The sequence below is a fragment of the Hippoglossus stenolepis genome, chromosome 7, assembly GCF_022539355.2.
Source record: "Hippoglossus stenolepis isolate QCI-W04-F060 chromosome 7, HSTE1.2, whole genome shotgun sequence".
NCBI lineage: Eukaryota > Metazoa > Chordata > Actinopteri > Pleuronectiformes > Pleuronectidae > Hippoglossus > Hippoglossus stenolepis.
Genome location: NC_061489.1, coordinates 18,642,819 through 18,668,447, shown reverse-complemented (window position 1 = coordinate 18,668,447; position 25,629 = coordinate 18,642,819). Strand labels below are relative to the sequence as shown.

The 25,629-nt window shown below is 41.8% G+C and overlaps 1 protein-coding gene across 15 annotated transcripts; it reads right to left on the bottom strand.

Moving 5' to 3' along the window:
* Window positions 1–2: 2 nt before the first annotated feature.
* On the bottom strand, window positions 3–25,629 carry map7d3 (MAP7 domain containing 3). 15 transcript variants are annotated; one of them, XM_035160726.2, is made up of 20 exons: window positions 25,466–25,629; window positions 18,764–18,865; window positions 18,364–18,444; window positions 17,852–18,015; window positions 17,286–17,397; window positions 16,520–16,603; window positions 15,735–15,842; window positions 14,954–15,055; window positions 14,430–14,528; window positions 12,522–12,647; window positions 10,575–10,714; window positions 8,325–8,455; window positions 7,978–8,198; window positions 5,870–5,999; window positions 5,340–5,625; window positions 4,834–4,884; window positions 4,029–4,122; window positions 3,689–3,854; window positions 2,876–3,165; window positions 3–2,791 (listed from the first exon to the last, which is right to left on the bottom strand). In XM_035160726.2, exons 1-20 carry the CDS (start codon window positions 25,509–25,511, stop codon window positions 2,784–2,786), a joined length of 2,541 nt encoding a protein of 846 aa, XP_035016617.1. In that variant the 5' UTR covers window positions 25,512–25,629; the 3' UTR covers window positions 3–2,783. The 15 variants fall into 15 exon arrangements, with proteins under 15 accessions (XP_035016617.1, XP_035016603.1, XP_035016605.1 ...); XM_035160712.2 differs by having other exon boundaries at window positions 10,575–10,690; window positions 25,466–25,624; XM_035160714.2 differs by lacking the exon at window positions 12,522–12,647 and having other exon boundaries at window positions 25,466–25,624.

Sequence of the window (25,629 nt, the reverse complement as noted above, 5' to 3'; positions counted from 1 at the left end):
AGTATTTTTGCAAACTTTATTGTTGTAACAGTTTGTGTCAACTCAGTACACTTTTAGATATATTTACAGTACAAATTTGTATTTTCTGAACAGGGCGTTGTTAGGTCTGTAAATCTTTCAGAGAAATATTCAATATTCACACAGTTGCCCTGGTTGGGTGAACTGATTGTCGAGGCTGAGGTAAAGACAAACTTTCTTAGTAACAAGTGATACAATAAAAATACTAAATCTCAATCTAAGGCACCGTTCTATCCTATTGTATCAGACAACGTTGAGCGCTTGAGCCCTAAAAGATGCAGCAGGACCTGGAATAGATACAGTATCTGTTCAAGCAGCAGCTACAACAGCCCCCAAACAGGTGCTACACAGGAGCGGAAGGAGGGGTAGGAGGGGTAGGGGGGTATTTGGGTGTAGGCATGAGTAGGTAGAAGTTTCAGGTTATGAATGAGACTTTTAAAATGTGTGAACGGGAACAAAGCCAAGATGACATCTTCCAGAATATCACAACTCTCCTTGGGCTCTGTACAGTAAAGCTACTCTTATGTTACCATTCTTAAAACACAGCGAGTACTTTGAAACAGTGCAAAGAGTCCATGTGTTTTCTAGATGAATAATGCACAAAAGCTAAAAGCGGGCAGCTTTTGAGAGATGTGGTAAATAATGAAGGACGGTTTACGGAGTCTGTTACATTCTTTGAGCTTATTAATGAAAGCCAGTTTTAGTCAGCCAGCAGAGAACAAGGCAAAAACAAAACATTAAGGTCCCCCAACCTGGTGCTTGGACAATTCAAGCATCAGGGAATTTAAACATTTCAGTACAAAAATCCAGAACAGACAGTACAACAATGCGGGAAAACAAGTCTGGCCCCACGTCTGGTTTTGTTTAGCGGATGTGCATCGTTGCAACGGAGGAGCCGATATCTCCTCATCCTTTGACAGTTTCTAAAACATATTTCGGTGACATTAAAATCACTGTGAGGCACAGACGCGACTGCTTTCACGGCTCAGACATGTCGCTGAGGGCAAGAGCTCAGCTCACCATCAAAATGTTGACTTGTTTTTTTTTTGTTTTTATGAGGCAATAACTGAATCAAAACCAGAGCTTGGGGACACACACCACAGTGGCCCCTTGTGTTTGCAGAGCTCTTAAAGAGGGCTCCAGTTAAATATTAGTTTTCCAATGTGCCCTACGCCAAATCTGACTTCCCTCACAGGGCACGTGAAGAAGAGAAACCTTAAATCTTATACACACATACACAGACTTCAATTATCCACATCCTGACACCACTCCCACCGGAACATGGCTTCATTTGCCTAATACTGATTATATACACAATACAATAACACTTAAATATATGTAGAAATGTATTTTCATATATAAACAAACAAAAAGCCAAATTTGTATATTATCAAAAATAGTTGAAATGCATTTGTTTCAGATGCAGCAGCTTGTGTAAGAGGAGGTTTTTTAGAGGGAGGTTAGTGGGACAGAAGTGAAATTTATGATAAAGCCGCACGGGTGGAAGGATGAATGGAGGAAATGTGTGTATGGATGTGATGAAGCACAAAATGGAAAAACTGTAGTTGAAAGTTTAACATTATTGACAGAACAGCCAAACATTCAAGTTCAGGTCAGTTAACAGACACTGTTTTCCAAAGACACGATGAAGGAAACTAATGAACTTCACTTGTGTTAAGTGAGTGGAACAGCTGCAGGCGGCGTCACTACAGATGTTAGACACTAAAACTGGATACAACTCAAGAAACATACAGTTTATATACATGGAACCTAAATGAACTGCCAACTCTAAATCAACAAAGTGCTCAGGCTCCACCGAACATTTGAATTCACAACTGTGCCGACATTTCATCTCGACACCAAACAGCTTCAAACGTTACAGCCGGGCGCCTGAATCCCTCTAGTGGCCAATGAAGGAAACACAGGGAGGGAGAAGCTGGGAGACGAGTGTGGTTGGCATGAAAAACAATGGGGGTGAAAGAACCGAGATGTGTGAGGTGAAGCATGAATACAGAATCTGCTCCCAACCGAGACGGCTGAACTGTGCGCGTGTGAGCTTTTAGCACAAAGAATTTAGTATATTCATACGTCGAGGTTGGGAAACACGATAAGGCCATATTGCTGGATGCTGCAAAAACAGCCGATCAAGTAAATTTAGATGAATCACATGCAAATCCTGGGATGCTCCCCGCCCCCTCAACCCCCGACAGAACAGACCGTTTAAACGTTCCTTCCATTTACTCACAATGTTTACCTCATCGTCAGTTCACGCACGTGTCCTGGAATATTGTCACAGAAGAGAAACAAAAAACTTAACACATAATAACAATAATTACAATAACAAAGAAGCCAAAATTAATAAATTACAACAATGCACCCCTGACAAAGCTCTTAAAAAACATCAAAATAGGACACAACACAGGAAAAAAAGAAAAAACATGTGGGAGAAGAACTAAACACAAGTGGGAGAGGAAAGAGACCTGAAGAAAGCATGTTTAAGGAATATATGGAATTTCCCTGAAGAATATTTTTTTAAATATATAATTTCAATACATATGTTTCCTCATAATGTGCGGTGCCAAGATAGCACTTAGGGAGGTCTTTCCGCTTCACCTTGTGTTCCTCCGTCTGGAAGAGGAGGAGGACAAAGAGGAGGAAGCTGTTTGGAACCGGTAGAGGACTTGCTTTTTTTTTTTTTATGAGCTCAGCTTGATAGGAACTTCAGGAGTGCAACAGTGAGAGGCTTCGCAGGGATGGAAGCAGCATCACATCTCTGCAGAGACACAGGAGAAAACACAAGATGGTTAATCTTTAAGTTACACATTCCCAATAAATGAGTAAGGGAGTGAGCCCTCACCTGAAAGGGTTTCTATAGGTTGATTAGAGGAATGCAGGGGGTTGACGGGGGTTCCCTTGTCCTCGAAGGCTACCCTGGTCCCATCTGAGCTCCCGTCACAGTTGATCAAGACTTGGTTACAGTCCTCCGCCGCGATGAGGGGGGTCTTGGAGTGGACGTTGAGGTCAATCAGTTCCTCAAAGCTCCACTGGTTGGATTTACCGTTCCGACCTGGGATCAAGCCCACTTTAGCAGAGTCCTGCTCGTTCAGGAACTCTGAGCCCTCCACATGGCGGCCTTTAGGGACTGGACTGGAGAGGAGGGGGCAAAGGACATATGTTCAACTTTGTCAAAAGTAATTTCTATGGTTTTCCACTAAAAATAGTCAAATCAGACCCTGAACCCTCTCAGCTGTCTGACTGTGAGGAAATCGGATGTTTTCACGGGATAGATGATGAAGACACTGAGGTAAATCATGAGATTAATGTCAGCTGATGTGGGAATTAAGCATGGGGAGGCTGGACTAACACTGACTGGGTGGCTGAGATTGTATTTGTTAAATTTGACTTGAGTAACACTGTGAAGTGTTTATAAAAAAAAACATATTTTGTCAATACATCAGTTTGAAGTCTAAATCCTGACTAGGGAATAGCACTTGTCATTTCCTACAAGAGTTAGTGCTGTGGTATTTCAATAAATGATCAAAACAAATGTGGTTCTTTACTGGAGAGTTAATGTGAAGCTGCTGGTGTGTGAACTTTTACATACAAACCAACAGCTGGGATGTACTCTACAATTACAGTTACATACTCGTACTCCTTTGTGCAGTTATACCTTATTGCCTGGGTCTCATCTGTGCTTATGCCATTGTTGTTCTCCTTATCGTCAGTCTCTGGTTTTCCATTCACCCTGCCCAGGGCCTCCTCTCTTATATTCACTGGCTCACAGGACAGACCGCACTCATCATATTTGTCGGCCTCCATGGCGATGTCATCCATATCTGCTCGGGCGTCAATGGAGGAAATTGATTTGGATGAGACGAGTCATAAGTTAGATAGGACATTATTCAAAGTCACACACACAAGGAGTTTATATAAAACACAAAGATGAGAAAAGATAGTCTGATATCTTGCATCTGCAATCAAGGTGAAAGCTTAAGGATGGAAACACTAACCATTTGTTTCATAGTTTGAGTCCACATCGTCGTCATCATTGTCCTCATTGTCCTCATTGTCCTCATTGTCCTGTGAGCATTTATCATCATCTCTCTACACGGGTAAGAAAGGGTAGAGGATTTTCAGACACTTAAAATTCCCACAATATGCTTTTCTGTTTTTTTTCCTTTCCTTTAGTGGATCACAGAGTTTCTTTGTGCATATAAACGTCTTTTTTTTTCTCTAAAGCTTTCACATCACAAGGTAACATGCCAGCCTTCATACAGTTTTCACCATGATGAATAGAGATAATAGAGTTAAAATGCTACATATGAAATATAAGAAAGCTGCAAACAAAGCCTACCACGGTAAAACATTGTAATCCAGTCTTAAGCTGGTCCGGGTCTATTGACTGGTTCATATTGACTTTCAATATCTAACTCGTGCTCGTATTGGTCTGGCAGATTCAATGCAATTGTTACCGTGGCTACAGCAGTGTTTACAGATGACCAGACAGTCTGTGAAAGAGGGGCATGACATTTTGAATACATGCAAGTCTAAGCGGTTGACCAATCACAAAGGAGTGGGTCGCCTGACTAATCAGAGAAAACAGCTCTTTGAGAGGCGGCCAAGAGCTAAAATAGAGTGTTTCAGACAGAGGGTGAAAAGAAGCACTGCAGGAGTATGAGACAAATAATTCATATGATAAATAAAATGACATGTGAACCTATTTTAGTAAACCCCCAAATTAAAACCATGAAACTGTAAATGGCCAAATTATGGGCAAATCATATGAATATATGAACTGAGTGAATGTGATCTCACCTTGTCATTAGGGTCCCCTTTTCTAGTTCTCTTCATTATCTCCTCAATCCTCTGAAATGGAAAGAAAGAATACATTTTTATAAATGTTATCTGCTAAATAATACTGTAGTTTTATGATGCATTAGTTTTTTTACACAAGTCTGCCTTTCACACATTTACAACACAGCAGGATGTTCTCTACACAGACGCGTTCACAACAGTAACAAATCCTCCGCATTATTCAGGCGAGATGTGGAGCAGTACAGAAGACAGTGGCAGGAAGTGACAAATTAACTCCGCTGCCGAGATCACGTGATCATGTTTACATCACCCCGACACTGTCGTCTGCTCTCATCACCACAAACTCTCTTGACATCTTTGGCTGTGTTTTCTATGTGTGTGTCACCGCTTTTTCACCGGGAGATATTTGTTTTCCTTTAGTATTTTTCATTTTCGTGTCTTCACACATATGCACCTTCTCTGGATAAAATACGGTCGAGTCCAGTGCATGTCTGAAAGCAGCTTACCTTCTTTCTCTCCATTCGCTCTTGCTGGTTCTGCTGCATGACGCGGTCTCTCTCCTGACGTACTTTCTCCGCCTCCACCAGAGCCTTGGCCTCAGCCTCCTCTCGTTCTTTCTGTAGCTCGGCCTGTTTCACTGCCTCCTCCTCTGCCAGTCTCACCCGCTCCTCCTCAGCCATCAGAGCCTCCTCCTCTTCTATGACTTTTCTCTCCTCTGCAAGCTTCTTCTCCTCCTCCACACGTTTCAGTCGGGCCTCCTCCGCTAAACGCTCTTCCTCTTCCTTTTTCAGCCTGGGACAGGGATGAGAACAAGCAGCAAATGCTTGGCAACAAACTCACAAATATGTTCAGGTAATGTCAGAGAGGGGACATCAAGAAGGTGCTTTTCAGCATCTCAGGAGATAAAAAATCATAATGATTGTACCTTTAATACCTAAAAAATACAACCGTATTTCAAATGGTTTCACTTAACATCTACAGTTCTCTAGAGAACATTGTCAAAGTAGGTAAGCAATCTTAATTTCAAGATCCTCACTTGTCTTCTTCCTCCTTCTGTATCCTGAGCAGCTCCTCTTTCTCTTTTTGCTCTCGCATCAGTCTGCGATTCTCAGCCAGGATCTTGGCTGCCTCAGCGGCCGAGTTGGTTCCTGTCGAGCCCTTCGAGTCTGTAAAGGTGTAAAGACAAAAATGTGAGATTCATTTAGCGTTTTATGTCCACTCTATCACATATTTCTTATTGTCGTGCAGACCTGAGCTCAAAGCAACGGGACGCTGTGACTGGAGGATAAATAATGACAGAGGACAGAAAGCCAGATTGGCTGCAGAGGCTTAATGTGATGAAGAAAAAGAGCAGGAAAAAAAAGTGGCCTAATTCTGAGTTGTGTAACTGTCACATGATAATCTCTATGTCATTTGAGGAAACTCGGGTTCCAATAACCTTTGTAGCAATACTTATTTGGGTTAGGCAGTAAAATGATTATTATTGAATTGATGATTAATTTGCCTATGCTCAAGTATCCTAGCCATATCATTTATAACTATTTAATAAAAATTATTATGTTATTTGAGATAATGCTAAATCAGTAAAAAAGAGATGGTTGAGAGCACAGTTGGACTTTTATATGAATTTTGCAACACTGTGATTAAAACTTAATCACAGTGTAAACAATTAATGTTAAATTAATTGTTAAACAACTCAAACAATTAATGAGTTGTTTAATAAAGTATTTAATTGATTTTTGAGAAAACCTACTTATCCTGATATGTATTGATATATTATTAAATTACATATACCATGATAGAGGACTTAATCCACATCACTCATTAAAATGAATGTGTAACAAATGAAAAGAGTAATGTGCATATTTGAAATATAATATAGATATTACTAGGAACTTATTAAGTCAGGGTTGGAAATTCGCTGATCATTGGTGTCTTCTTCATTTTTAGACTGCTCTGCATTCTGGGTAACAGTCCCTGCCCGGTGACATGTATTAAAACATTACTAAGTCATTTGATCTTGCAGAGCATGATTCTGTCCATGGGGTGGCAGCAGCAGCAACAACAACAACCACAGATCTGTAACAGGATGTGACTCCAGCTGGGACTTAATAGGTCTCCTGCTCCACTGAGATTTTATGCAAACTGAGCCTTTGCCACGTCAGTCTGCGGCACACAAACACACACACAGATAAACAAACTATTAAAAACAATTCTGTTAAAACAGATGATAATGCTCTCTAACCAAATTATTAAATTATTAAACCAAGATATCAGAGGCTGTAATTTGTTATCTGCTCACAGTGAAGGTGCAGCTGAATACATCGCTGGTAATAGACAGTCAGAGAGGGTGCGTGTGTGTGTGTGTGTGTGTGTGTGTGTGTGTGTGTGTGTGTGTGTGTGTGTGTGGAGAAAGAGAGAGATAGTGATAGAGAGAGAAACAAAGAGCAGGAGTTCAAAAGGGAACAAGGAAGAAACGCTGCATTATCTGGTTCCCATGCAGAGTTGGCAAACACATGAAACGCAGATAATAACATTTAAAATTAAACTAGAATAATATTCAGTTTTGCAGCTTAAACAGTTAACTAAACATAATCTTTTTTGTTTAGAATAGATTTGACAATGTATTCAGGCATCAAACCTCGATCTGCAATTTCTTGTAGATACAAGATCTCTTGCTGTTTTATGTCATCACGTCAGGTTATATAAACGATGACAAGAAAGAAGCTCTTGTGCAGCAATACTATTTAGATTTAGCACCCAGTTAATAATAGGTAATTGTGCAGTGTAAATGTCAGAAAACAAAGAGTTCACTTGAATCTTTATGAGACTGTAAGATGGTGATAAGATGAAAAAGATTTTAGCTTGTCCAGCTGGGTCACTGTGCACCTTGATATTAATAGCATGTCTGGATCCACCAGTGCAAACATCCTGGTTGTCACAATAACAGGAGGATCACACTTGACAAATACTGGTGCTGACTAATAAACAGTCATCAGAGGTCTGTGGTTGTTAAGTCTGCCTTTATACGGGCCTTTGTATCTTATATGTTTTATACAAATATAAAGCACTGTCTATATATTTATGCAGCACAACAACACATTCATATTGTGTGGCGCTTTGTTCAAACTGAGAAGAACTCACCATCTTTGTCTTTGGTCTTGCTGCTGTCAGAGGACTGCGGAGACAGAGCCTGGACAGGACACAAATCCTTGGACTTGGAGTCTCTCTTTCGTAAAGTAGGGGGTCCTGTTGGAGTAAGAGCTGGTTTCTGGATGGGTGGGGGTTTGGTTGATGTGGGCTGGGGAGATGGGGGACGTTGTTTCATTGCACCAGGTGAGGATGGGCGTGTCTTGGAACTTGGCCTGTAAAAAAAAAAAGGGTGAGTTGTGTTGTTTTGTTTTCTAATTAAATTAAAATGAGAGGCCGCATCTAATCCTGCAAAAATACTTATTTATGAATGAATGACTTAAGATGTATTGTAGTCTCACTTGGATGCTGCTGGGGAGGGGGTCCTCTTTGGAGCTGGACTGGGGGCTGGGGATGGTGAGCGGTTGCGTCCCAGGGTGGTGGATGGGGAGGCGGGACGCTGCCCTGCTGGCGATGTTAACTGCTTGTCCTTCTGTAGTTCCACAGAAAAGGGAAAGAAGAGGAACAGGAATTTATGGCAATTTCCTAAGTAGGTGCTTGACTAAGTTGTATTGACATTGAAAAGGGATCAGTTCACTGCAGCAAGGGATACTTGTGACCCCTTGTGACAGCTTATGGCATTAATGTAGACATGAAACACTTAAACCAAACACTGAATTTTTCCATCTTAGACTGTAAGTATAAGTATTTTGATGATGAAAGTATCAGGAACTACTAAAGAAACATGCAAAAAAAGAGAATAGTAAAAATAAAAATTATATAACTTCTCCTAATGCAGCAGAAATACTCTAGGTTTGTCTAATTTGTCCCTTTTATCATTCATCTGATAAAATGTCTCATGGTGAACTTTTATGTATGTAACTGAATTAGCCTTATATTTATTATTTAGAACAAAACTCTAAATCCTGCGATAAATAGGCAAAAACAGAGATGCCTGTTATAAACAAAGTAACTATGACTAAAATATAAACTCAGCATTAAACTCATCGTTACTTCTTCCTCTTTTCGTTTAACTCACAAATCAAATGGTGACACATTGCTGCCTTAAAGTAGTCCCACAGGTTGGGTTTTAATACATCTATTTTTAATCCCTATGTGCTAAACTAGGCACTGCAAACAAGATGACAACAGGGCACAGCAAGGTCAACCATGTGACACTCAGATTGACACACAAGTGTACAGCACTGTCCTACACAAACCTGTATGCACTAATCTTTTCCAAATCTCTCTTTCTGCGCGTCCAATGACTAAACAAAATGGCCAGCAGTGTTTTCAAAAGTCTCTGTGTTCAGGACATCAACATGTTAATATGGGTGTAGCCCAACTAAGTTGACTTGAAAGCACATTTGAACCTATATCTGGATGGTGAGCATGAGGCTCTGAATTCAAATTATCGCCACACCAATCTCATGTGGAGGAGAGAAGACACAATGAGCCGATGAGGAGAGTCAAAGGCTTTTGACATTAGGCCCCAGGGTCAGGGGTGGGGTCTGCTTTGCATGAGATGATCTGTCCATAATCTGACTACTGTGAATCCCTTTGTTTCACACTACGACAATGAGGCCCTTCACAGCCACAGAGCAGGAGGAGGGCGGGCAGGTTATGAGAGAAAGCTGGGCACTACAGGGCACCATATAAGACCATTATAATTATCGTTTATAAGGAACAGTACAGAGGACAAAAAATAGCCAGTGTATAGGCAAGTTCAAATGAGTGTCCAGGAAGGCCAAAGAGCAGCTGGGGGAATGACATTTCCCTATCGTTAGCATCCGGCTGAAATACTTTGACAGGCAAATATATGCACATAAATCAGTGTCTTTGGTGTCAGCCTCATTTCTCTGATCAGTGTGACCTCTATGCATTTGTCATTACTTCAACCTCATCCTGGGTTCTATTCAGCTTTTGGAAAAGGTACAACTCTTCTTTAGAACTACCAATATTTAAGTAATGTGTCAACTACTATGTGTCTCTCCATATTTTCCAAGTCAAATTCAATGACTTGGAATTACTGATAGTGCTGGTTATGTATTATGAATTTTCATAATGTGGTGATAATGTGGTGACTGTAAAGTATAATATTCTCATGAAACCTTTTATTTTCTGTCAAAATAGATCACATCAAGTTCTCATGGTCCCTTCACATCCACTAACTAAAAGCCCTTTATTCAGGATACTACATCAGTAAATGCAAACTAACTGACTGACAGGGCTGTAATATAATTCAAACAACCTTATCGTTCTGGCCCCATAGTTGTATTGTGCATTAATTAATAAAATGATCAAACTAAGATATTCAATTTTAAAGTTAAGAGTCTAACAAATAGATCTCACGCGCCAACAGGGTTTTGCTTTTATGTAAAACACTGATAGCAGGACATCAAGGCCAGCTCAGGTGAAATATGCAAATATATGAGTGACTGGACAAATTAAATGCAACATTACGAAAACATTGCTGGCAAGTTTTCCTTCCAATTCTGCAGAAAAAAACAATCCTCTGGGAAAAATCTGGAGGGAAATCTTTAACTTCAGCTAGTCATAAATGTCTGATTGGAACGGTGTTCTCTGTTAGTGACGTCAGGAGGTGTTCTCACCAGTGAAGGGTCGAGGGCTCCATCGGCTGAAACAGAGGTGGTCATGCCGCTCTTCTGTCGGTCAATGCTACGGCTGCGCACGGGTCCGCGCGGTGGGTGCAGGGGAGTGGCAGAGGCTGAGCGAGGACACAGGTGACACTCTGGTAAAGGACACAGTGATCGCAGGGCCAGAGGAGAACAACCAATGGGAGGCGTGATAAGCGGCCGAGTTGGGCAGCAAAGCAGCAAAAAGAAGAGGAAAATAAAGAGAGTGGAAGAAAAGAGAGAAGGAAAGTGGGAGAGAGGAAGGGAGCAGAAATGATGGTTGAAAGAAAGGCAGAGGAGTCATTTTGTAGGGGGACAAGAGCACAAAAAAAGCGAGTTGTTAGCACTTTAAGCAGGCAACAGCATGATTGCTCATGTTTTGATTAGGCTGGAGATTAAAAGGCCACACGAGGAACAGAATGCAACAAATTCACAAAAGTCCCAGACACTCCACAGCTTACGGACACAACATGAACAAATCTGAACACCAAGGACCACACCACAGCACACGCTATACAAAACCTACCACCAACACAGTACAACCAACACTGGGACTAAACACACATTTCACAGATATATTAGTACAATAAAACACACAGTGAATGTTGATCGTGTCACGTGCTGTGTTCAGTAACAGTAACTAAATCAAGAGTCATTTGCCGTCTATGTGTCCTTCTGTTAAAGGTAATAATGTTGTCCTCTGGTTTTGAGCTTGTTGTGTCAGATTGAGGGATTAGCCATGATAATCCCCAGACCTGGAGAACTCTCTCTGCCAAAGCCTGATCACAAATGTGTTCTTCAAATCCATTCAAACTGCAAACTGCGCAGCTATGTCGACTATGAAATGTATCCTGCTCCCACTGCTGCTCCTAATGCGGATGTGTCATGTTTCTACTGGGACTATACTTAGCAAAAGATCTATAGCTGCTAATGGCTTTGTAATGGCCAGTCAATAAACATCGCAACCTAAAACCAATGCTTGGAATGCAGTGGCAGCTTTTAAGTGAGTCAGTACTTTACACTGTGCTTCTTTATATCCTTAAAACAGTGTTCTCAAACATATTCATTAATGGTCATCTATGCTGGGTCTAAAACGATGGATCTTTAACAAAAACCTATGTTCTGCAGATTATTACTGAGTGTATAACACAGAAATAGTTCATATAAAACTAAAGGCATTTAAGTTCTTCAGTGAGACATAAAACCCTACTTAGATGGCTTTAGACCATATTTTACAATGTCTAGCAGGAGATTAAGGATGTACTGATTTTGATAAGAGTGACTTCAAGCCCATATAATCTATCAAATACAAGTAATTACTATTTTAGTGCCATGTTTTGGAATCTCAGACACCCTGGTTTTTACGATGAGAACACATGTAATAGCACAACGGTCTCATTCTGATGTAACAAGAACCAACAGGTAAGCAGCTTAGAGCAAAGCTCCCAGCATGCCTCCCTGACGCTCCTCAGATGCAGAGAAACCCTCCCTGCCAAGTCTGCCCTGCTCGGCCCAGCTCAGCACACAACAGCCAATTGTGTCCGATCGGAGGGTGCAAGGGAGCTGGATCCATGTGTGCGTCTTAATATTTACTGAGTAACTATACGTGCTCACATGAGTGTACTTTGCTGCAAGTAATTATTGTTCATACGTAACATAAACAGCTGATTGTTACAATAGCAGCTTTTAAACACAGGGTGCTGCATTGAAGTCTGTGATTCCGCCACCGTTTTCTCTGAGAGGACTGTTCCAAAATCACGAGGATCTGCAGCAGGGCACTGGGATGAGTTTTAATCTAGTGAAGTGGTACTAGGAGTGACTGGGTTCACTTTTTACTAAAAGTAAATAAGGGTAAGCAAAGAGGACCAGGATCTCTGTCTAGCCATCCTTCCTCTCTGTCAGGGTCTCCTGTGTGGAGGTTACCTGGAGCATCTGTTCCTTCAGCGGACAGGGCGGCGGCGCTCTTGCTCCTAGCTAGTGAGGCCTGGGTGGGGGTGAGCAGGCGACTAAGGACCCCTCCGTCCACAGTGCTAGCCGGTGACTTGCGAGCTAAACCGGCCGAAAAAAAATCACCCGAAAAAGTAGAGGAGAACAAAAAGGCAAAGAGGGAGAGAGTGGGATGACAAGGCAACACAAAGAAGGGGGTCAATGAAGTTTGGAAAGGTCACCATGTGATTTAACCAACAGGAGAGAATCAACAGATAGAACCAAAGGTTACTGTGTGTCTGAATAATCTTACATTGCCTCCTTATCAACTGTCTTTTGTACTGTTAATAAATGAGGTTTGTCCGTGAAAGACAGTAAGAAAAGGACACCATGGAAGAGTACTGAGACAGACTAAAGAACTGATTGTCTGGTAACTGAAGATCAGTTAAAAAAACAGTCAAAGTAGAAAATGAGGTCAAATCAATGGTCCCTTGAGGCAGAGGAAGGTGTGCTGATGGGGGAAAAAAAATTAGTGAACTTCAAAGACAGCAGAGGATTACTATTGGGTAGGAAAATGAAAAGTTAAACCAAAGTTTAAAAGTGACAGGGTGAGGGGACTGGGATCAGACAATAGTTCTTAAGCTTCGGCTGTTGAAACTTTTCCATGGCTGAGATATAGAATGTGCCGAGTTTATATCAACAAATTAAAATAAGAAGCAGTGAGTACTGAGCAAGTCAGCATGTTGGAAAAGCACTATGGTCCACAGTTATTTCACAGCAGAAACAAAGAGCTCTTGCATTCATGAAATTAAAGCATGAACATTTCCCCATTTAGGTTGTTACTTCTTTAAAGTGTTGACGGGTTGATTTGATTTGACAAGTCCCTAAAAAGCAACCTCCTCAAATGGAGATTGCAGAGTCACCTCCTTTAGGAGCCCCTTATAGAGAGGACATCTGTTGTCGACAGACTTGTTTTTTGTCATCTGCTGAGTACTAGCCCCTGGAGCCTGCTGCTCTGCACCAAAGTGTGAAGCATGTGGGTTATTAGTCTGTGATAAGGTTATAGTTATGAAGTCTGTATGAATGATAGTTGTTGCTGTGTTGTATTATTTCTCAGGTTAATCACAGAACATACATCTGAACAGGACAAGTACATTTTTTTAAGTCCTCAGCACGAAGAGGCTGACGTGGCTATGGGACAAACAAAAGCATTGGTGGTTAATGGCAACACATAGACTGCAGTGAGCTGCTGTGATCATTTCTGGGCCCTTGGGGTGCTATGGTGGGATGGCACAGACACACACCACACACCAAACTGAAGCACAAGCCCAGAGACTTAAATCCAGCCATGACGTTATCTGGGAGGGAGAAAACAATCAACACTTTGTGACAACTAAACAAAACGCTGTTAGTGTTAGTCCAGACACACAATCCATTGCTGGGTCGACGGTTGAAAAGAAAACAATGAAAAGGTTAAAACAAAGTAAGGAGCATGGCACGGTGCAGGATCTGGTGGAGTATGACAGCAGAAAGGTTAAGAAACACAGCTTTTCCAGTAAATCACGAGAAATGACAGTTAACAGAAGCTTAGCAGCTTCCCAGGAGGTATTTCTGTAATAAGTGAGGGAGACCCTTTGGTGAGGGAAAGAGGGAATACATAGCAAGAAGAGTAAGCCAGTCAAAAGACTCTTTCAGCACCATGACATTAAATTGAGCCAAATGAGGATGTTATCCCGAAAGCCTCTCCAATGCAGACAGTATTGTTAGGGGCTTTAAAAAACCAACAGTAGATCCTTGAGCAAGCTATTAATATCAGAGCCACATGCTTGTTATTCAAAAAAGGAGGCCTTAGTGATGCAGATAGGGCCATAAAGAAAATGACTGCCGATTGTTCATGCTAGCCACCTTGATCATCCGTTGTCCCCTTATCAGGCTTGGTAGGGGTCTGTGCTCTGCCCACACTTACTCGAGTGAGGGAGGAACTTCTCTTCTTCATGGAATGGCCTACGGACATGAAAGTGGAATTATAGCCAAGCAGGCACTAGAGGCGAGTCGACAAAGACTCTCCATAGACAGTTTACACATCATGTGCACTTCATTTGGCTCAATGTTAGTCACCAGGCTCGGGCTGACAGCAGCTGATGCCCCAGTTTCAAAGATGATGGCTAAACACACAGACAAGAGTTGTAACTCATTAGATCAAATTACCTGATGCTCCCTACTATTAGTACAGTAGGGGAACTGTGGTTGTGAGTGCTTAAACCATTGGCCTATACAAAGTCAGCTTGCTATGTGGTTATCATAGCTGTGACAGAGGTGAATCTATAATTGAAATATTTCTTTATAAGCTGCAGTGTTTTGGATAACGGTACTATTCGCCGTCTCAGCTGTTAGAGCACAGTGTGGGATGGAGGGCGGATCTTTTGCACCTGTCTTTTCCACCTGAAGCTTTTTGCCATCTTCCTTACTGGCCTGAGAAGCATTCACATTGCTAGGCAACCGGTTACAAGACGAACTCCTCTGCTTAACACCTGAGGGACAATGATGAAACACCCAATGGTAAATTTTCACAACAGTCTCTTGTGAATGGTACAGAAGTCTCTCAGACTTGAGAGAATGTATGGAAAAGAAAGAGTGGTAGAATAATCTTTTGAATGAATATGGCAGTAGAGAGAATTAAGCGATGGAAAGATGGCACTGGCAGCCCTTGGAAGCTGTGAAGAGATAGGAATCAATTGAATGTGTCTTTTTCCCCTGCAGAAATCAAATAGGCTTTTTGCGAAATAAAATAAACCAAGGAATATTGTTAAAGTCCTCTAAAAAGGTTCCTTCAATGCCATTTGTAGAGGAGCATAGTGAATGGATGCAGCAGAAGTAGGAGGTGATGCTAACTTGTCCAGAGACAGAGAGCTACAGCATTTTTACCAGAGTCTGTCTGTGCCCCTGTGTGCAAAACCCTGGACATGAAGAGGTCAGAGTTCACGCTAAAGAGCTGACAGAAAAAGAGAGGTTTGTTCTAGATTATAAACAGTTTTATCACTTGATAGATTTCGGGACATGAGATAAATCACTGAAAAACATTTAACTGGCTGATAACAGTCTGGAATATACTTTGTTGGTTGAGACAAGCGTTGGAATGCAGGGTGCAGGGAGAGTAGGAAGAAGGGTAGGAGGGATAGGGAGCAAATGAGGAAGGGGGGGGGGACTTACTTTTGTCGGGAGATTTGATGAGGGTGGCAGAGGAAGAGGATAGGCGTTTGCTGATGCCAGCCTCGGACGACTGTTTCAAGTTCTGGGTGGATGTGGAGCGCTTGTCCACTAAGAGGGAGGAGGAAAGACAGACAAGGGAGGCGGGGTTTACACTAGAGGCTGGCTGATAGGAGAGGGTATGTGGGTGCGCATGAGGGAGCATAAAATTCTGCCAGATCCTAATACACAAATAGTGATATCTACCTTCATTAATAAACCCCCCAAAATACCATAAAATTCATCCATTGATCTTATGTGTTAACAATGCAGTGCACATTTTGTAATTCACATTTTGTAAAACATGATATATAGCATACATTTGGCAGTAAATATCATGTTTAACATGAAAATGTACATTTGTAACAAACCATACGGGGTCATGGTTTCAGAGACAGGCATTGTGGTTAGTAAGCTGTAGATGCTAATGTTTAAACACCCGTTTTTTTGTTCGGCACACATAAGTGGACTCCCATGCGAATTCACCTTCGTGACCTAGAAGAGCTGGAAAGTGTGAATGAGTGAAAAACCTAAAGCTACAATTCCAGCTATTCAACAAGACTGAGGCACATTTACAACACAGGCCACACATACAAGAATGGTTAGTGAAAGCCAGTTAGACCGCAGGTGGTGGAGGGGTGTTGGCAGGAGGAACTGTGGGTAACCATGCTATTTGCAGTACCGGTGCCAGTCCAAGCTGTGTTTTGCAACATAGGTGAGCAAATTAACAATTAATCAACAAACAAAACCTTGTCGACTCCTCGGTGGCTTGTCTGGCGAGGCAGGGGAGATAACTATAGTTACTGGAGATGAGGCGCTGGCATCAGAATCTCCTGTGGGAAAAAAGAGCTCTCAGGGAGGAGCAATAAAATGCAAGAGGCGGCAAATCCTTCATCATCGACTAGGGTGTAACCTGGCTGTCAGCCATCAGCCTTCATTTGACACCTTGCGACTAAAGCAAAAATACACCAGGCGAGTATTTAAAATGTTTGCACCAAATTAATTTGGAGACATCAGCTGGTAACAAACAAAAATGCTATCTCAACTCAACCTGTGTAGTTTGAAGTTACAAATGCTGTACTTTCTGCAGGTAGAGCAAGTGTAGAGACCAATCAATTAATATCTCATTAATGTATTTATGCAATAAGTGGGTCAGATTACCTTCCAGCTGTCATTTACAGTCAATCTTACTCTTGCGCTTCTGTATTTTTTGTGAAAAAAAGTAGTACTGTATCTTTTTGAAAATCAAAAAGATAGGGGAGTATTGTGTCTTTCTCTACGAACCTTGTCTGACTGAAGAATCTACAACCTAGATTTCCTTCATGCACATTGTGCCTGGATTTTACCCCAATTGTGGTGAAACACAGTCACATTGTCAACTTGACCATTTTTGTGAGGAACTCTTAGAACATCCCAATTGCCTCTTTAATGCGCCGCTGTAAGTGGATTATGAAAATCAAATTTAGCAGAAAAGAAATATGAACTTCTAAGATGAAGGGTTTTAAGGAGTTCTACCTGTTCGTCCATCGGAGTCTGTGGACAGTCCTCCCCAAGACCATCTTTTCTGCCTCTGCTCCACACGCTGACTACGCTCCAATGTCCGCCGCATCACTGCCTCGTAGTGCTCCTGCAGCAGAGCAGGGGCAGAGGATGAGGAATATGCAAGTCATTTAGAATAAAACAACATTCATGGTATTTTAGTCTACTTTGCACTTTACTGCTTGTACTCCTTTTCAATTTTTCCTGTTGTGTGGTATTACTGTGCACACATCAGCACAGAGGGAATGGGGTGTAGTTCTGTACTGCATACTGAACATTGCGTATGAAGTGAAGGACAATAGATTCTACCTTGAACACTGAAGACGACAAGACCCAATATAAAAACTGTGCTGTAAGCTCTTAACAATATACTATATCCTTTTAATTTAATCTCTACCTCCCTTTTTTTTTATCTATAAAGGGAAACATTGCAACATAAACAAGAGTTCCTATAGAAATGTATTTATTTTAGTCACAGGAGTCAAATTACTTGAGAAACAATAAGATCTAAGGCTCCCCAGATTCAGCCTGCACCCAGCTACCTTTTCCTCTTCCTGTTTCTGCTTCCTCTTCTCCTCCACAGCCTGTCGTTTCTGCTCCTCCTTCTTTCGCTGTTCCTCAACCTTTTTCTGACGCTCCTCCATCTGACGCTCCACTTGCAGCTTGGCCTTACGCTCCCGCTCCATAATCTGAGACTCTCGCAAAGCTGACCACACACACACAGCATGTGCATGCACGGACAGAGAAAAACAAGTCATGTATTAGTATGTTGTTTTTTGGGTGAACAGCCTCAAAATAATAATCCCTTTGTTTGTAATAATCCCTACAATTCCTACTGTATATTTGGCCGAGGTTGATATCCACCATATTAACTATCAATTAGTTTAGTGAAGATGCTGCTAATGCAGGTTTTCTTTGTAATAAATTGTTATCATTTCCTGTTTTAAAACACTCACCTTTAGGTATCTCTATGAATCTAACTAGGAAGTCATCACATCGAGTTAAATAGGTTAGGGCTAGCTTTGGCGAAACTAATCTCACACAGCAATCTTACCCTGTTGTCTCTCTGCCTCCTCTCGCCTCTCTTTTGCCACTCGCAGTCGGTCGTCTATTCTAAGAGAAGCACCGTCGAGGACTGCAAACACATACATGTGTATACAGCATGTGATTAAAGGGTAATGCATATATGATGAACACAGGAGTGGATTACAATGCAGCATAGAGTTACGAAGGCTTTAGCAGATGTATGCATGTGACTGTCATTAATGAGCTTTATCAACTGTTACAGTAATAAGATGATGACTAAGGTTGACCTGCAGTAAGCCACACTGAGAGGGTGGTGGAAGGGATTGTGTTGCATCTAATGGTTCAGATTATGGATGACAATAGAGCGGTGACAGGGCTGTGTTTGTGAGAACCAATCCGTTTCTGTGTCAAGGTGTGGTGTCGTTTACCTGGTCTACACCCCTGAGGTTTAGCTGATGTGTTAGTTGTAGGTCCTGGACTATTTCCTGTCTGGCTGCGCCGCTCCTCTGCTTGGGCCTGTGCAGCTGCAGCTGCATGTAAGAGAACACACAGACACCCATGGTTTACACAAAGAGAACTGGAGTCACATACAGCCATTCTGACAAAGCTGGAATATCACATAATATCAAGGAACCGGACTGGATTTACAGGATCCAAACTAATCGTGTTAAATTCAGAGGTTTTTTCTCTGTGCTTTGTTTGTTCTTCATAGGAATTCTAGTTCTGGAGAGATTCAGCAGATCTGAAGCTACAGCACAATCCAACTATTCAGCCATGAGACATAACCCCCCTCTCATAGTCAACCCTGTAGCCAGCTATACACAGCCTTCTGTGGCAAGCTGGGAGGGATGGGCTGCAGTGAGAAATGTCTGGAATCAAACCCTTGTGAGCATCTTGGTATAGCGCTAATATGCCTGAGGATGCACAACATTTTTAAATACGTGCTCCATAAAATAATAATGATATAAAATCAATTTCGAGCAAATTTCCACACCACTGCTTCATCTTGATAAACCAGATTATCAGCACAAGGTTTCCTGTCCTGATGCAAATGAATGACATGTGTGTACATGTGAGTGTACACGAATTGAAATCAAGGCAGGAGTTACAAACATGCTCAAATACATCAACTCTCCCACCAAGACCACCGCAGGGTCAACAGCATTTTCTTCAGCCAAAACAGTTCCCAGGAAAATCATGTTTCAGAGACACGGAGGCAGGAAGGAAGGAAACAGTTAGGACATGATCAAGCTTTATGAGCCCTAGTATCAGCTTTTTTCTCCTGTCTCTTTTCGTCTGAATTCAGCGTTACAGAACTGCTGACAAAGAAGCTAAACCAAGGTTGGTTATGTGTTATTCACATTATTGATAAACACTTTGAACTGTGTGCTTAAAGTTTTTCTCTTTCTCCATCATAGCCATTATAATAAAACTAATAATTATTATGAAAAATAAAGAAGCAACCACAGTAAATTGAAATGGTGCCATGAAAGTGCTTATTGGATTTATCAACACTTATAACCGAGTTGTTTTAGCGTATTGAAAATATGTAAACTGTGCCAATCACAGGCACTGACTAGCTCTACTCTCTACGACACTTCTGTCTGGAAAAGCAGAGACGACAAGGGGCTCAGCTTCAATGAAGTGACACTGACAAACTGACACTTACAAACTGACAGGTAAGCTTTGTTCACACAGCTGACTGTCGAATATGCTTTCTTAGATTAGGAAGATTTATGAGTGAAGACGAAAAGAAATAAGACTCAAAACAGAGGAATAAGGAAGTGTGATATCATCAAAATCTCATTTCCTGATGATTGATGTAGTAAAATTTCAGTAATATCTTATGCACACATTACTGTGTCAGTCAGGGCCATGTCTTTGCAGATGTAGGTTGCTACAGCAGCTACCGCAGAGGTTAGTGATGTTTGAGTCTTGAGGCTGATCTGTATCATAATCTTCAAAGTAAGGCTATTCACGTCAGACTTTTCATGCTCTACCTACGTCCATGCGACAGAAGTATCCCCTCTTTTTTACATACTAGCATCTTAATAGGTCTAGGCTGGACGGAGTCCTTCCTCTGTTCATAATTGCCATGTTCTATTATCCTCTGTGTTTGTTGTGTTGAGTCACACATATTCATACAGCTCTTCTGTATCATACATCCCATTCACAAACTGCCCCAGCCGGTGTTTTCCCCAAAGACACGTCAACCTTCTGATCAGCAAATGACCTGCTCTACCATCTGAGCCACAGGTACTGTAAAAGAGTATGATTTGATTCATATCTTCCTATTGCCCTATATCTGGGTGAATGTTTTGAGACTGATCTGACGAAGTTGTAATAAACTAGTATAAACCACCACTAGAGTTATAACCAGGTGACACACAGATAAGAGAGAGCTAACAGGTTTAGCAGTAACCAATGCACTAGATATCTGTACCCTGTGGCAGCATCAGTGCTCTCCAGTCAAAGGAGATTACTAAAGGTCAAAGTCTGCAGCTAATTCCCTGCATCAACCTCATGAGTAGGCCAAATGTTAGCTAATGCTAAGCTAAATGAAGTTAAGGGTGACTGTGATCTAACAGCACTTATAAAAGCTTTTTGATACAATAGAGTAACTTATTTAATTGCATTAACTATCAATCACCAGCTTTGTGCTATGAAGTACATGTGGTAAAAATCCTACAAAAAAAACCACTTAAGTCAAAGCATACAAGTAAACTTTTGTTAAAAGTTTGTTCTGTATACAGTTGTGCATTTAAACAGTGCATTTCACTGTATGTGTAACAGACAGTATGTCAGCACATCGATTTAGGACACTGGAGAAAATGCTACTAACCGACACCATCTTTTATGTGTAGGAATAACTACAAAAAACAGACAAGGCACTGTTGCAGAAGCTGATCTGTATTCATAAGAAACGGCAAAATGTGTATTGGATATAAATGAGTCGCATCCAAGAACAGGACACATTTATCTCACCAGAATAGACAAATGTTCCTCATTTATCTCCACCTTCATAAAAAAGGCTAAAAGGGTTGAAAATGAAAATAAGGGTAACTGTTGCCATGTCTCATATCTCATATTTCATCTCAGAATATTATGACAATCTTCCGTTGCCGTGACATGATAAGCAAGTAAATGCAGACAGGAAATCAAAAAGGTTGAGTAGGTACCATTAGTAAGCTAAAATAATGCATATTCTTTCTTTTTTATAAGAGCTGTGATATACATGACAATAAGCCCTTCTGTTACAAAGACTGATGCTGTTATGACTTTGCTGAATTTCTGTGTGCCACAAGCAGAGGATGTATCTCCTGAATGAACTTCACGCTCAGTAGTGATGAGAAAGAATCAAACTAAATGCAAACCAACACCAAGTCAGACATGCCATCTCGGAATAATATAACTTTCCACTGACACAAACACAAGTATGTGTCCACTAAAGTGCATTAATGAGACGGGGGACGAGGTCCAGATCTCAAGAGAGCCAGGTGTGCTCACAGAAACGCAAAGAGCCAATCAGAGGAGCTCTCTCTCATCACTATGGAGATCTGCACACATTTACATATATCTTCACCGCTGCAACAACACAGACTCAGCTTCAACAGGTTAGAGGGACAAAACCACTAGTAATTAATCTTGTTGCTAATTTTACACCAGACTCATTAATGCCATTGTCTGCCAGATAATCTGTTGCTCAGGTAAGTGTGTGTGGTAGTGTAGAGCTAAAGACCCAGTGAGCAGTGGATGCGTCATGCCATATCCTGTCAATCCTCATGCAGTCATTAAGAAATTATTACTTTGGTCATATTGTGACAAATATATATATAGAGAGAGAAAATATATTTGTATGACTCTTGTGTTTATGATTACAGCTTTATTCAACATTTTAAGGTCGTAGATATTCAAATAAATACTGGAAACACACTCTGGATGCAGCACATATACATATTGAGGACTGCTGGGTTATTACAGCAGCAGAGAAGACCACCAAGGGGTGTCGTGATGACCCCGCTTTGCAGCCCAGACAAAAACCCCAAACAGGAAACAGACCAGCCTGCATTACATCATACCACTTCTCGTCGAACGCTAACGCTCATCGAATGCTAGCTCCCTGCTAGTTCTCCAAATAACAATAACGATCTTTATATTCTGGGAGTCTCTGTGCCTCCCTCTTTTTCATACACGTGGTGTAACAGAAAAGTATGAGTTGGATGAACGGGTCTTTTTTTCTGTCCCTTCTTCCAACTGCAGCCTTCATTGTGCCCTGCAGCATAATTAAGTAGCTTGTTGCTCAGGAAGTGTCTGCACAGCTTAATGCATGGGTGGACGACCATTTGGCAGTGAGTAGCAACGCTAAGCAGGGACTCTTCACACCAACTATAACAAGACAATTCACTGTCAAATACAACTTGTGCCACTGATTTGTTATATTTCTTTGCTTTATTTTATCCTGATTAGTGCGGCTGACATATATTGTGCCCGGCTGCAAAGGAAACATTAACAATCTTGGCTTTCCATGGCAGAGAGCTACCCGTTGCTGGCTCAGTAGCTCAGATCATCAGATAACACAGCTGAGCTGATGCACGCTCACAAACATGCGCACTCATGCACACACAAACACACTAGACCTTCTATGGGATTAGTGGAGACCTGTTCATGCAAAGGTAAGCCTTGGCTATTTGCAGTACTAGCAGGATAATGATGACACACCCCGGTTTCGTAGGGAGTCTCCTCTCCCAGATGGACTATATTCTTTTGTATAGATGGGCATTAAAAGGATTTAATCATTTCCCCAAAAAACACCATCAATAAAAACTATACTTGACTCTCTAATGTGTTGTGGGAAGAAACAAGTTTACACAAGTTTTATAGTGTTTTAATAGCAGTGCTTTTTTATAGCTTAGCTTTGGTTGAGAAAATATATTATGAGCTGTTTAAATGATAATGACGGTCTTAGATTGTAGTTAGACTTCTATTAGTGTAGTACACATGTAGTTATTTGGTTTACAGACCTCTCTGAACCAGAACAAGTTACAACTTAAAGTGCCAGACCAAACATCTGTCACATCAATAATCTTTTCATAAATCTGATCTGCCTGTAGCTAAAATACCACACTAAATTAACCGTGACATTGTGCCTAATAGATAATATGCTTTGCATTGTTATTAACAATGGACCAGCACTAACGAGAGAAATGCTGGACAATTTCACACTGGTTCAACTGATGAGACGCCGACCTCAGTTATAGCTTATACAAATGAGCATGTTTTGCTTTTCAAATATTGTGGGTGTGTGTGTGTGTGCACACATTTCTACTGTAACACATCCTATCAGCCATTGTATAGAGCTGAAATAAAACTGGGTTGGGAATTGGAAGAGCAAAGCGAAAGCAATGTGAACCGATCCAAGACAATACACATGCTAAACTTACAGCTGGTCCATTTCCTCTGGTTAAATCTTAACAGTTCTGAAATATTTCTCATGCTTTCAATTCTGCAATGGCAACTGCTGAGCCAAGATCAGGATAACCTTGCGGTGTGTCTCGCAGTAGTGTGATCTCCCTTCATAATAGCAGGGTACATTTTCTCCTTGCTCACATTCTTGTGGAGTTGACCATGCACATTAGCTAGATTCCTGACATTATTTTATTATTGTCAGTCCTCTGAGCAAACTCTTTCTCAGGAGATCGTTTCGCTCCTTTGCAAAGCCAGTACTCCAACATTTCACATCACATTCAATTTGCTAGATATTTTCACAAAACAACACAGTTGGATGGATGGAAATTTTAGATTCAAAACACTAAATGGACAAGTGAAGGGAAATAGGAACGAGAGCAGCACCAGAAGTGGTCCAGTCGCTGGCAGAGGTAAAACAAGCCTACACCCACACTGGGTATGCGGAGAACTCCCTCTTATCCTAAAACACTGAAAATCTGTCGGAGCCATAACAAACTGTGCATTCATGCCCGTGGATGTAGACCCAGTAAACATCCATGCATAAGGTCTAGAGGAGGCCGACCGGGGCGTGGAGGAGAATCACTGATGGAGAGTTTGCAGTTGGCCTAAATCACATAATGTCCATAATGCAATGTGGCTTTTAGCTTTACAGATTGTGTTTGTATGCAACACTGCTGGTGCAGCCCCAAACCCTGTTGTCACTGCATCGAGACCAATCGAGAAACACAAGCGTGCAGACAAATTCCACTAATACACTCTCTGTCTGACAATCCAGCTTTATCTGAAAATTCAGGTCAGACATTGTTATAGTTGCCCTCCCTGGAGAGTGGAGGGGGTGATGCCATATGTCAATAAATAAATATGCAGAAGTGGCGGCCGGTGGATCCAGGAGAGAGAGAAAAAGAAGCACTTTGACTTAGGCTATTCAACAAAAAAAAAAACTGAGAATAGCATCTTCTCCCATGATGAGGCAGCTGATGTTGGGACAACACGAGCTGCCGGGAGTCGACACAGATGGCTGTCAGCTGCGATACAACAAGAGACACGGGGCGAGGAGCGCTTCCTGAACTCTTCCCGACGGGGACAGCAGATCACTAGTGACAATAATCCCCCCGCGAGTGATGAGCGATGGTTATCTAAGCTACTGGCGTTGACTCCGAACGCAAGTTAGCCTCGTTTACAAAGCAATTTTTGTGTGTGTCCGTGTCCACACACACACACACACACGTTAATGCATAAATACAACACGTTTAAAGTGGAGTGAAGCATCCCTGAAGTGGAGCTAAACGCAAGTTAGCCGAGTTTTGGTCGCGATGTGTCAACCGTCGCAACTTTAGCTAACTCCGCGTAGCTTCCTTACTTTCACTGCGTGTGTGCGGCTTTTACAACCCACGCGTCCATATCAGCTAACGTGGTTCGGCTATTTCAATTGATAAGGTTTAATGTGGGAATAAATTGCAGTTTTGTCGGCGTCCATTGTGAGCGGACAGCGAGCTAACGTCACTACCCCGGGGAAGCTAACAGCGCTAGCAGCCCGGTTAGCGGCGGCGGCTGCTGCTGCTGCTGCTGCTGCTGCTAGCAAACATTACAAAGTGGTAACCGCCGCGTGAGACACATCCGAGTTCAAAGCACAACAGCACCGCGGCTGTCAGGACGCATCTTACCCATCTGGGATCGCAAGCCTTTGAGAGTCGAAGCGCCCTCCGCCATTTCTCCGAAGTTTCTCCTCCGCTGTGTGTTCTCTAGCGCGGGGGCGCGAGACGCATCGCAGCCGGTAGAACTCGGACACCGCGGGGACGTGGACAGCAAAGACCAGTGGGGAAAGCCG